At 48.3% G+C, this 13,014-nt stretch overlaps 1 protein-coding gene across 8 annotated transcripts in view; it reads left to right on the top strand.

The window, feature by feature from the left end:
- SMARCA4 (SWI/SNF related, matrix associated, actin dependent regulator of chromatin, subfamily a, member 4) overlaps window positions 1-3,824 on the top strand; it is a 93,502-nt gene extending 89,678 nt beyond the window's left edge. For all 8 annotated transcript variants that reach the window (XM_038567266.1, XM_038567261.1, XM_038567260.1 and 5 more), the window contains 3 exons: window positions 1,436-1,568; window positions 1,702-1,844; window positions 3,322-3,824. In XM_038567266.1, coding sequence (XP_038423194.1) covers window positions 1,436-1,568; window positions 1,702-1,844; window positions 3,322-3,354 — 309 coding nt within the window. In that variant the 3' untranslated portion in view covers window positions 3,355-3,824. The remainder of the gene's footprint in view (window positions 1-1,435; window positions 1,569-1,701; window positions 1,845-3,321) is intronic.
- The last annotated feature ends 9,190 nt before the right edge of the window (window positions 3,825-13,014 follow it).

Below are 13,014 nucleotides of genomic sequence, written 5' to 3'. Positions count from 1 at the left end.
CAAGCCCCATTTTGGGTGTTTGTTGATCCCTCAGGTCATGAGTTCAAGCCCCATGTTGGGCTCGATGCTGGGCATGGAGCCTACTTTAAAAAACAAATAATACTCTGGTTTCTCTTCAGATCGAATAAATCTTTCTCCTTTTAAAAAACAAACAAGGAAACACCCAGGTGGCTCAGTGGTTGAGCCTCTGCCTTTGGCTCAGGTCATGATCCCAGGTCCAGGGATTAAGCCCTGCATCTGGCTCCCTGTGAGGAGCCGGCTTCTCCCTCTGCCTATGTCTATGCCTCTCTCTCTGTGTGTCTCTCATGCATAAATAAATACAATCTTTAAAAATAAAAAGACTTTTAAAAAATAAAAAACAAACGAAAACAATAAATTGATTAAAATAGAATTCCCAGGGCATTCTGGATGGCTCAGCGGTTTAGCGCCGCCTTCGGCCCAGGGCATGATCCTGGGGACCCGGGATCAAGTCCCATGTCGGGCTCCCTGCGTGGAGCCTGCTTCTCCCTCTGCCTCTGTCTGTGCCTCTTTGTCTCTGTGTGTTTCTCATGAATAAATAAATAAAAAGTCTTTAGGGGATCCCTGGGTGGCGCAGCGGTTTGGCGCCTGCCTTTGGCCCAGGGCGCGATCCTGGAGACCCGGGATCGAATCCCACGTCGGGCTCCCTGTGCATGGAGCCTGCTTCTCCCTCTGCCTGTGTCTCTGCCTCTCTCTCTCTCTCTCTCTGTGTGACTATCATAAATAAATAAATTAAATAAACAAACAAATAAATAAATAAATAAATTTTTAAAAAGTCTTTAAAAAAACAATAGAAAAAAGAAAAAAAAAACAATAGAATTCTCAACCACTTGGAATATTTTGTCAATTATAAAAGCAGCGTATTCCTTACTAAAAGATGCAGAAAGAACAATAAGCAGATTAGCGAAAATAAACTCCGTCTAACCCATCCAAGATGACCTGTGAGCAATCTGGTGGGTGTGTTTGAATTTTACTTTGAATTCACTAGGACTTCCTTAAAAGGAATCCTGTGGATGTGTCCTTTCCTGCAATGAAATTAACACATACATTACTGCAACTTAGCAAACTTTTCCTGACTGTGCTTAGGGTAGATGCTACACGGAAAAGAGATTTTACAGTCCTAAATTTGAGGGAAATGCTGCCTTAAACAAAGGACATGCATTTCCAGCATTACTGCAGACCTTCTCAGAGCCCTTAGAAGCATATGCTCACTGGGATCCTTCAAAGGGAGGGAGGAACTGGTAGTCATTCCTAAATTAACACAGCCATGCTTTTCTCTGAGTCTCACGTCCCAGGCCCCAATTGGGAAAGGGTTACAGAGGACCCTCTGCCCTGCATAGGCTGTCGTGGCCAGAGGGCAGGGCCAGTGGCCCCCATCGGGCCCCAGCCCACTCAAACCCCACGTGTCTCCTTCCAGATCTATGAAGACTCAATCGTCCTACAGTCGGTCTTCACCAGCGTGCGGCAGAAAATTGAGAAAGAGGATGACAGTGAGGGCGAGGAGAGCGAGGAAGAGGAAGAGGGCGAGGAAGAAGGCTCTGAGTCTGAGTGTGAGTCCCAACGATGGGTGGTTGGGCAGACCAACCTCACAGCCAGGCAGCTCCCAGCCACCCCGACTCGGCTTGCCATGCTCTCCCAAGCTCATGTGTGTCTTTTTCCCCCACTCTCTGGTCCCCACCCCAGCCCGCTCGGTCAAAGTGAAGATCAAGCTCGGCCGGAAAGAGAAGGCACAGGACCGGCTGAAGGGGAGCCGGCGGCGGCCGAGCCGCGGTTCGCGAGCCAAGCCGGTGGTGAGCGATGATGACAGTGAGGAGGAGCAGGAGGAGGTGAGCACCCAGGGCCCTGGTGCAGGCAGGAGCAGGTAGCCAGTGGCATTTGGGTCTTTGGAGGTCTGTCCCCCTTGCCAGGTCTTAAATCTTCTGTCACAGCGTTGGGAGGATAAATGCTCTAACACCCCACTCCACAGAGGGGGAAACTGAGGCTCAGGGTGGAACATGCCACATAACTCAAGACCAAGTCTGTGTGACCCTAATGGAACTGGTGCTCTTACTGTTGGTGGGCAGAGCTGGCTTTCCATAACACCAGGGCCACCATGCAGAGGCCAGCAGGGCTGGGTCTGTATCGAGGGTGGGGTCAGGAGGCACTGGGATGGAAGACGCTACCAGACAGTCCCCCATGTGTCTTCCCTGAGCAGACACAGCACTCTGTGTAGCTGAGGCTCTCATGATGCCTTCACCCTGTGTGACACATGTGGTTCACCAACCCCCCAGGCCTCTGCTCATGGCTCTGCTCTGACCTCTGTAGGAGGATTTCCAAACAGTGGTAGTAGATAAAAACAGAAACAAAAATCCCATGCTCTGAAATCAAAAACGGTGTGGAACAGGTCCCGTGAACGGTGCCATGAGTGGAATCTGGGTGTTGCGTCTCCCTTGGAGCAGGCCGCACTCCCTGCACACCAGCGGGGAGCTGCACGAGCAGCAAGCCCACGGTTGGCAGTGGTGTGGGCGGGGATGGGGGTTAGAGCAGACCCACTTGCTGGATTTTATTAAGCTTTGCCCTCTGGCTGGGGCCTGGGTGCTCGGCCCTTCCCTACTGTGGGACCTGGGCATTTCACTACTTCAGAGTCTCAGTTTCCACTTCTAGAAATCAAGGAGGCCAAGGAGATTTCCTGGGGCCTGCCTCCCAGCAAAACTCATTGAGTGCAATTTCATCATTGCTGTTTTTCTCGTACTGACATTTGCAATAAGAACAAAATCCACTACCTCGAAACAAACCTGACTGTAGACCCTGATGAGGACATTACTGATGTCCTGACTACAGAGAGGTGGCCTGTGTTTCTGGAGAGTCGAGTCTCGGCTGTAAAGCTCCCCATTTGCCCAGTCCAGATTCAGCAGAGCATTTTGTGGCCCTTACCAAGTTATTTAAAATACTTGTACAGAGGAACAAATGTTTTACAAAGGAATAACCAAGGTGGTATTGAAGCCACAGGTCAGGGGCACAAGGACAGGTGTGCAGTGGTGGGAGGAAGCAGAGAGGGCCCAACGAGTCTCCCAGACAAGGAAGAGTCAGTGTGGGCACCAGAGGCCAGTCCTCAGGAGAAAAAAAGACGTTGGGGGTTTGGCTATGACACCAGGGGTGAAGCCAAAGGTTGCTCTACCACCGGCCTCAAGGTGCCCCTCTGCCACCTGCTCACACCCGGTGGAAGCAGCTCAGTTAACAAACATACTTAGTGCCCAGGTAGGCATCAGTGGGATGCCCTTGACGGTGGGGCTGATCATGCTCTCTCCTCCTGTCTCCCTCCAGGACCGCTCAGGAAGTGGCAGCGAGGAAGACTGAGTCCCAACATTCCAGAGTCTCGACCCCGGGCCCTTGGTTCCAGAGCCGAGGCGGCGTAGCCCTTAGCAGTAACGGGTAGCAGGAGATGTAGTTTCAGACTTGGGGTAAACTGTATAAACGAAAATCTTCCATATTTATACGGCAGAGAAGATGTAGGACTGTTTGTGTCTGGCCCTGTCCTGGCATCAGTAGCGTTTGTAACAGCATTAACTGTTGAAAACAAGAATTATATGACTCGGGGAACACGCGACACCTGCTTGTCTTTCCTTTCCCGGCAGTACTGTTGCGGCCGCAGTTGGGAGTCACTGTAGTTTCAGCCGTGGATGCACGTGTGTAGCCGTCCACCCCTCGTACTGTATTTTATGGGACAGGTCAGACTCGCCGGGGCCGGGGTCCGCAGGCCCGGCGGGGGTATGTCAGTGTCACTGGATGTCAAACAGTAATAAATTAAACAGACAACAAAACTCCTGGCCTTGCCTCCTCGTGGACTCATTCCTATCTCCCTACTAGGTTGCGAAGGCCTTGGGGGCCCAGTCCTCCTCCCGTCACCATGTCCCATGGGGTCCATTTCAGGGGAGGACACTGAGGCCCAGGCAGAGGGAAACAACTGGCCCAGTCCTCACACCAGCGCAGACTCTTGGCCCTGCAAGGTGCCACTGCCATCCTCCACCGTCAGACAGGGAGCAAGCAACTCAGTCTCTTCCCTGCCTGCAGCTGAGGTGGGGGCGCAGAGACAGTCATATAAACAGGCAGGTGCTACACAGAGGTCAGTATCGTGGCCTGGGAAGCCCAGGGCACTGTGGGAGCCCAGATGATCAAAGGGAGCTTCCAAGTCCAGAACGTACATTGAGTTCTCTATAATCCATGTCTGTTCATTAAGCTCTTTCCTTCGTGACTTCCCTTTAATTCTCCAAACACTGTTCCCTTTAGTTCTTCCAACATACGTATAACAGCTGCTTTGAAGTCCAATATCTGGACCCTCTCAGAGAAAGAGTCTGTTGACTACTTTTTCCCTCAATGTCAGTCACATTTGTTTCTTGGCATGCCTTGCAATATTATGTTATTGTTCAAAACGGACATTTTAAATAATAGATTGTAGCAACTCGGAATTCTGAGTCTGCCCCCACTTCCCTCTCACCCCTACCTCCACCACAGGGAGCTTAGTTGGTAATCACTATGCTTTCTTATTTTAAGAGTTGCTGCTTGGGACGCCTGGGTGGCTCAGTGGTTGAGCGTGTGCCTTTGGCTCAGGGTGTGACCCTGGAGTCCCAGGATCTAGTCCCGCATCAGGCTCCCTGCATGGAGTCTGCTTCTCCCTCTGCCTGTGTCTCTGCCTCTCTCTCTCTCTCCCTCTCTCTCTCTCTCTCTCTGTCTCTCTCTCTCTATGTCTCTCATGAATAGGTAAATAAAATCTTTAAAAAAAAAAAGAGTTGCTGCTCCAACTGTAGGGTGGGCCTTTCCCCCACAGCATGTAGCTGCTGATGTTCTGCTCAGGTTTGGGTGTTTTTGTTTTTTGTTTTTTTTAATTTTATTTATCCATTCATGAGAGACACAGAGGAGCAGACATAGGCAGAGAAAGAAGCAGGCTCCTTTTGGGGAGCCTGATGTGAAACTTGATCCCGGGACCCCGAGATCATGACCCTAGCCAGGGGCAGTTGCTCAACCACTGAGCCACCCAGGTGCCCTTCTGCTTAGGTTTGAGTTTTGTTTTTAGGCTGTCTTCCTCTCGGAGTCACTCAGGTGTCGTCCTCACTTCCAGCTCAGCCAGCGAGGGCTCAGCAGTTGTGCTCAAACACCTGACTCACTGAGGCTGCATGCCAGTGGCCCCGTGCTCAGGCAGCTTGCAGGCTGGCTCTACCTTGGCTTCCTGTCCCTCTCGCTTACATTTTTCTCAGCACACGTGCATGGCCTCCCCTTGAGCTGGGTGCATGGAACCGTAGGTCGCCGGGGCTCCCCCCATCTCTCCCACGCACATGGGCAGCCTTTCTCCTGCACGCAGCTTTCCAGCCCTTTGCATTGTGGGGCCATCTGTGGCTGTCTCATTCTCCAGGCCTTTTGACTGCTGACTAGTTCACCAGTCTCCTGCAACCAGGATCCCAACCCCAGGCTCCTTAGACCTTGGCCTTTGCTGTTCATCCCACCAGGAGAATCCCTCCCGTTTCCAGACTGCTGCTGTTCAGTTCCAAAGAAAGCAGACCCCCTCAGGCAGTGACTCAGGTCCTAGGAAGGCAATCCTCACACAAAACGCACAACTCTCCCACTGCCGATCTTACCTGCCGTCGTGATTTTCCAGAAATGGCTGTTTTTGAGAACTCTGCCTAGTTTTACTTTTGCTTTTAGGGAGTGCATTTGGCAAGATCCTCACTCCTGCCAGTTTGGAAATCCACATTTTTTCGTTTTAATGGCTTTGACTCTGCTTTAATAGATTTGAATTTGTTTTAACATTTGCAGAAAATCAGCTCACCAAACCCTTGATTTCAGCATATTCAGGATGAGACCAGTTAATTGTTATTACTTTTTTAAAGGTTTTTATTTATTTGAGAGAGAGCCCAAGTGGGAGATGGGGCAGAGGGAAGGGAGAAGCAGGCTTGCCACCGAGCTGGGAGCCCGATGCAGGGCCCAATCCCAGGACCCTGAGATCATGACCTGAGCCGAAGGCAGACATTTAACCGACTGAACCACCCAGGCGCCCCAGGATGAGGCCAGTGTAAAAATGAGTCCCTTGAGGGGAAAAAAAGTACCAGTGAAGTTTTGGTAAACAATGTCATATGATATATGGATTTGTATGACATAGTTTGTTGGCAAATGGCAACAAGATGCAAAGTAATATTGAATTATTGGACATGAGTTAATATATTTCATGCAGAATCTAGAGTTCATTACTCACAGTGTTGGAGAGCAGCTCCTTCTGTGTTCTTGCTTTAGTATGTGCTGTCCTTGTGTCCAAGACCACCTCATGGCCCAAGGCGGCTCCTGGTAGTCCCATCTGTCCATTCCACCTTCCAGTCATAAATAAAGAGGCAAGGGATGCCTGGGTGGCTCAGTGGTTGAGCATCTGCCTTTGGTTCAGGACATGAATCCTGAGGTCCTGGGATCGAGTCCCACATCAGGCTTCCCTGAGTGAGACTGCTTCTTCCTCTGCCTATGTCTCTGCCTCTCTCTGTGTGTCTCTCATGAACAGATAAATAAAATGTTTTTTAAAAAAATAAAGAGGCAAGGGGGGAGGGAAAGGCCACACCACCCCTTAGACACCCAGTCTGGAAACTGACTTATCACTCTCAGTGCCCCTTGGCCATGACATAGTCAAATGGCCACACATAGCTGCACTGGAAGCCCAGACATGCAGCCCTGCTTCTGGACACACAGCTTGCTCACCACCTGCTTGATGGTGGTTCTCCCCAGTTTTCAGATGAGAAAACTAGCACATAGAGGGAAGTTTCTACCTGAGGCCACACTGCCAGTCCCAGAGCCAGTGTTTGTCAAGCCGTACTCCCCTTCCTTCCAAGTCAGGTGGTTGTGGGTTCCAATCCTGACCTGGCCACCTCCAGGTTGTGTGACCTTGGGCAGCATTCTGCACCTCTCTGAGCCCACTGGGAGATGGGAAACCAACAGGTATTTGAGAAGGTTGTACTTCCTTCTTCAGGCATTTCTGTATTTTCTATGGTGACAATGAAAAGAAATAATTTGGGGGGTGCGCCTGGGTGCCTCAGTGGTTGAGTGGCCAACTTTTAGCTCAGATCATGAGATCAACCCCTGCATTGAGGCTCAGTTGGTTGAGTGGCTGACTTGATTTCAGCTCAGGATCAGGTGCTGAGTGCAGAGTCTACTTGAGATTCTCTCTTGCTCTTCTTCTGCCCCTCCCCCCACTTATTCTCTTTAAGCCTCTCTCTTATCTGAAATAAACAAATCTTTAAAAAAAAAAAAGGAAGATGATTTTTAAGCAAAAAAAAAAATGAAGGTAATCAATAGGAGCTGCTAGTTTGGCAGTGTCTTACACATGGTGACCCAGGGACACGTGGACTGATTAGGGTGAGAGGTCAGGGCTGCAGGCCTCCTGGCCTGCCTCTCCCACACTGACCTTGGCCTAAAGTCATAGAACTAGCTTGATTCTTGTGTGGATACTGGCCACGAACCAGGCGCCTCCACCAGCCTGAAGTCCTGCTGCTGCCCCACCCCCAGCCGGCCTTTGCTCTCAGCACCCATCTATATGGACAGCCCTTTCCCCTCCATCTCTGCCCTCTTGCCAGTGCCTTCCTCCCCCATTCCTCCCAGCATCCCTAAGGGGTGGGGGACTTCATTCCCACTTTACAGGCAATACAGGTGGAGCTCAGGAAGGTGAGGCACTTGCTCAAATCCCCACAGATCTGCGCCCAGGTTTGGGAAACACAAGAGTCCTCAAGGGCTAGGACCTGCCCTGGGTCAAGAGGAAAGGCCTCCAATCTAGAAGGTGAAATGGCCCCATGACAAAGGTGGAGGCGTTGAGCAATAGGGGAGCTGACCTCTGTGTCTCCAAGGAGGCACAAGAGGCTTCAGCAAGACATGGTTGAGGATGTGCTTGGAATGGCTTAAGGCGGGACGCCTGGGTGGCTCAGCAGTTGAGTGTCTGTCTTCAGCTCAGGGCGTGATCCCAGAGTTGCAGGATTGAGTCTATCGGACTCCCCTCGAGGGGCCTGCTTCTCTCCTATGTCTCTATGTCTCTGCCACTCTCCTAGCACCTATGTCTCTGCCGCTCTTTCTATGTCTCTAAAGAATAAATAAAATCTTTTTAAGAAAGAAAAGGAATGACTTAAGGCTGGAATGTCATATGGTCTGTGTGATGGGAAGCCATGTAACACCCTGATACAGCTGGGACTGTGAGGGGGCAGTCAAGAAGAGTATATAGATCCAGGGTACCTGGCTGGCTCAGTTGGTGGAGCACATGGCTCTTGATCTCAGGGTCATGAGTTCAAGCCCCACTTGGGGATAGAGTTTACTTTTAAAAATAAACATAATTTAAAAAATAAAAAGAGGGACGCCCAGGTGGCTCAGTTGGTTAGACATCCACCTTCAGCTCAGGTCATGATCTTGGGGTCCTGGGATTGAGGCCCACATTGTCAGAGTCACTGCTCAGTGGGGAGCCTGGTTCTCCCTCTCTCTCTGTGGGCCCCCCACCTCATGTTCTCTATCTCATCCATGCCATCTCCCTCCCTCTCTCTCAAATAAAATATTTTTTAAAGATTAAAAAGAATAAAAATAATAATAGATAAAGTATAGACCCTTATATGTGACAGATGGCCACAACAGTATCTCCCATCCCACATTCATTTCTAGAATCTTGCAGCTCCCCTATTAGATTCCATTGGCTATGGAGTCTAATACACCTTTCCCTGAACCTGCTGATACCCAGTGGAATGCAGGGAAGGTGACCCTGCTGACTGGTGAGGATGGATCATACAAGGCACCACAGCTTTCCCCGTGCTTGCTGGAAGACTCACTCAAAGGTACCAGCTGCCCGAAGGCTGCAGTGTTGTGAGGAAGCCAACACAAGCCCATGCTGAGAGACCACCAAGCCCACATGAGAAGAAAGAGCTCACCAGCCAACCCCCAGCTTCTAAGGCTCTAGTCCCTAGCCATGTGCACGCACCCAGCTGAGCCCTTCCCACACTCCTGGCACATTAAAACCATAAGAGAGGGGATCCCTGGGTGGCTCAGTGGTTTAGTGCCTGCCTTTGGCCCAGGGCGCAATCCTGGAGTCACGGGATCGAGTCCCGCTTCGGGCTCCTGGCATGGAGCCGGCTTCTCCCTCCTCCTGTGTCTCTGCCTCTCTCTCTCTCTCTCTCTCTCTCTCTCTGTCTATCATGAATGAATAAATAAATAAATAAATAAATAAATAAATAAATAAATAAATAAATAAATATTAAAAAAGTAAAAATAAAACCATAAGCGAGAACAAAAATGATTGTGTTTTAAGCCACTAAGCATGAGGTGACTTCCTATGCAGCCACAGTAACTGGAACATCCCCAAATTTTTCAAATGACATGAGTATAAGTCACATGGAAAGATCTTTCGAGCATTGCTAAAGAGAAAAGCAAGCTACACAATGAAGTGCCCAGTGAGGTACTATTTTGGACACACACAAGATCTGACTATTGCCTCTGGACCAGGTCACTGCCACATCAATGTTTAGAGAAAGGTCTCTCAGGGTACGCTCCTAACACACGACATTTGGAACAGCTGTTATCCCCCAAGTGCAGGGAACAAGAAGATGGAGTTGGGAGCTCCTCCAAGCTCGTGAGGCCCTGGACACCTGCCCATTTTAAGAACCATTTCTTAAATTCCTCACCAATGTTTCATTCAGCAGAAGGTTTCCAATTGATGTCATGGTCTCAAAGATCCCTACTGCAGTGAGGCCATTCATTTCTTCTGAAGCATTGATATTTATGAGGCCCAAATCCTCACGTTCCTCCCACACTGGACTTCTCGTGTGTCCCCTTCACAGGTGGCCTGAGTGGCTCCCAGCAGTCCTACTCAGCTGTCATCACTTACCCTAAGGCTCCACCATCCAGTCTCAGTCCGGCCCATTCTTCTTCTTTTTTTTTTTTTTTAATTTATTTATTCATGAGAGACAGAGAGAGAGAGGCAGAGACACAGGCAGAGGGAGAAGCAGGCTCCATTCAGGAAGCCTGACGTGGGACTCGATCCCAGGACCCCGGGATCACACCCTGAGCCAAAGGCAGACACTAAACCACTGTGCCACCCAGGGATCCCTCGGCCCATTCTTCTAAGTGACTCTTCAATCCACCAGTTCTCCCTCCACCGTGCCTCCCACCTTGTCCAACCGCAGCCACCGTCCCTGGTGTGATCAGCTCCTCCCTGATTCCCCGGCTTCCACCCCCACTCCCTGCCAGGCTGTCCTTTCCACAGGGCCAGAGGCATCTAAACCTTCAACGTCTCAGTGCATGTGAGGCTCAGATCATCTGAGCCTGGCGACTTTCCAGCTATAATCACTCTAAACCTAAACCACACAAGTTTTCCACCACACGCTCAGGCGTTTGCCCATGCGCCTCCCTCTTCCCATAATGGTTCATCTGCCAAATCTTCCTCTGAGCCTCATCTCAAATGTTTCTTTCCTGCCCCTTCTTGCCTTCCTTGACATTCTAGGGAAGGAAGCAGGTAGGCCCTCCTTAAGAGATTCCTAAAAAAGCTCTCATTCCAAAGCACATTCTTATGACGCCCATGAAGACTTGTTGATGAGTGACAAACAGGAGGAGATGTGATAAATACGAATAAGTAAAAATTGAAAAAGAAATGCTAGCTTGCGGGACCTGGCTGGCTCAGCTGCTAGAGCCTGTGACTCTCAATCTCAGGGTTGTGAGTTCAAGTCCCACATTGGGCGTGGAGCCAGTTCAGGAAAAAAAAAGAAGAAATCCTAGCTTGTTTACTGAAAAACACTTTGAGAAACTAACAGAAGTTTTTGTTCTTTATCTTTAGAAGCCCCACAGAGCAACTGCAAAGAAGAAATTCGAGCGTGTACATGAAAATAAAGGGGTTTAATCCCATGAACCGCCAAATAATGCAAATGAAAACAGTAATGAAACACTTCGTTATTATTTTTTTTTTATTCTTAGGCTTAGCAAATTGGCAAACATGTTTTAAATGACACATGCAGTGTTTGCAAGGTGGTGGAAAGGCAGACTGTCAAACAGCTACTACGCCTGATTGTGACTCCCTAAAAAGCAGTATGACAAGATTACTTAAAAATATGTATACCCTTGCAGCTCAGTGGGTTAAGCGTCTGACTCTTGATCTCAGCTCAGGTCTTGATCTCAGAGTGAGCTGTGAGTTTGGGCCCCATGTTGGGCTCCACACTGGACATGGAGCCTACTTACAAACACATACACACATATACATATATGTACACTTTTTTCTCAAGAATTTCTCTTAAGGAAGTCATTGGAGATACAATCAGAGAACAAGGCATCATTTCCATTATTTGAGTGGGAATGAAAGTATTCAATAAGGCAATGGCAACATGCATTAAGGTTCATCCAGAGGATACAGAACAGCCATTAAACATATCAGGGGCATGAGAAAGGGCTTATATATGGCACAAAGAGGGGGAAATGGGCTACAAATGGTATTGATCAATAAAATTTGAGTTGAGTCTATAGTCTTATTTATCGTGTTATACTAATGTACTAATGTTAATTTCCAAGTCCAATAAAGTACTATCGCTATGTAAGATATGTAATATTATCTACCATTGGGAGAAGCTGAGGAAAAGGTCCATGGGACCTCTCTGTACTGTTTTTGTAACTTTTGCCAAGTCTATAATTATTTCAAAATAAGTGGTTAAAAAATTGTAGCAGGACAGTCTGCTGTAATAAACATCCTCATTGTCTAAGGGGTTTATATCAACAGAGGGTGATTTCTTTTCTGCACACACTACCAGGTTGTGTTACTCAGGGATCTAGGGATATGAAGGCTCCACCTTGACATGTGCCTCTATAGTTGGCAAGCCAGGAAAATGACACTTAGAGTATCGCCTTGAAGGTGACACTTCTGCCTAATGCCTCTGGCCCAATCAAGTCTTATGGCCACTAGGAGCTTCACTTGGGGACAAAAGGAGCAATTCTTTTGGGGCCTACAACAAGTTTAGTGAGTACCACACTATGCATAGGAAATAATCCCATTTCAGGGATCCCTGGGTGGCGCAGTGGTTTGGCGCCTGCCTTTGGCCCAGGGCGCGATCCTGGAAACCCGGGATCGAATCCCACATCGGGCTCCCGGTGCATGGAGCCTGCTTCTCCCTCTGCCTGTGTCTCTGCGCCTCTCTCTCTCTCTGTGACTATCATAAATAAATAAAAATTAAAAAAAAAAGGAAATAATCCCATTTCATAAACATTTACATTATATTTATATATCGATCGATCGGTTGATAGATAGTAGTTGACTGGAATAAGTAATATATAGGGCAGCCCCGGTGGCCTAGCGGGTTGGCGGGTCCTTCAGCCTGGGGTGTGATCCTGGAGACCCGGGATTGAGTCCCACATCAGGCTCACTGCATGGAGCCTGCTTCTCCCTCTACCTGTGTCTCTGCCTCTCTCCGTCTCTGTGTCTGTCATGAATAAATAAAAATAAAATATTTAAAAATAAATAAATAAATAAATAAATAAATAAATAAATAAATAAAAAATAAATAAAATATACTGTGATGATCTTGAGTAGATTGTGGATGTCTTCTCTACTTAGAAACGATAATTTCTACGTTTTTCTAAGTTCTCTACTTTCTAAAATTTTTGCACTTAAACCTGTGCTATAGGGATCGCTGGGTGGCTCAGCAGTTTGGTGGGTCCTTCAGCCCAGGGTGTGATCCTGGAGACCCAGGATCGAGTCCCACGTCGGGCTCTCTGCATGGAGCCTGCTCCTCCCTCTGCCTGTATCTTTGCCTCTCTCTCTCTCTGTCTGTCTATCATGAAAAAATAAATAAAATCTTTAAAAATAAATAAATAAATAAACAAACAAACAAACAAACAAACAAACAAACCTGTGCTATAATCCAAGATGGTGATGGAAACAGATGGAATTTAGATCAACCTCAGGGGAATAGTCTCTCTTTTTTTTTTTTTTTAAGATTTTATTTATTTATTCATGGGAGACACAGAGAGAGAGAGAGGCAG

This window comes from Canis lupus, chromosome 20, assembly GCF_011100685.1.
Source record: "Canis lupus familiaris isolate Mischka breed German Shepherd chromosome 20, alternate assembly UU_Cfam_GSD_1.0, whole genome shotgun sequence".
Classification (NCBI taxonomy): domain Eukaryota; kingdom Metazoa; phylum Chordata; class Mammalia; order Carnivora; family Canidae; genus Canis; species Canis lupus.
The sequence above is the reverse complement of the archived record's forward strand: the minus strand, read 5'-3'. Positions and strand labels throughout refer to the sequence as shown.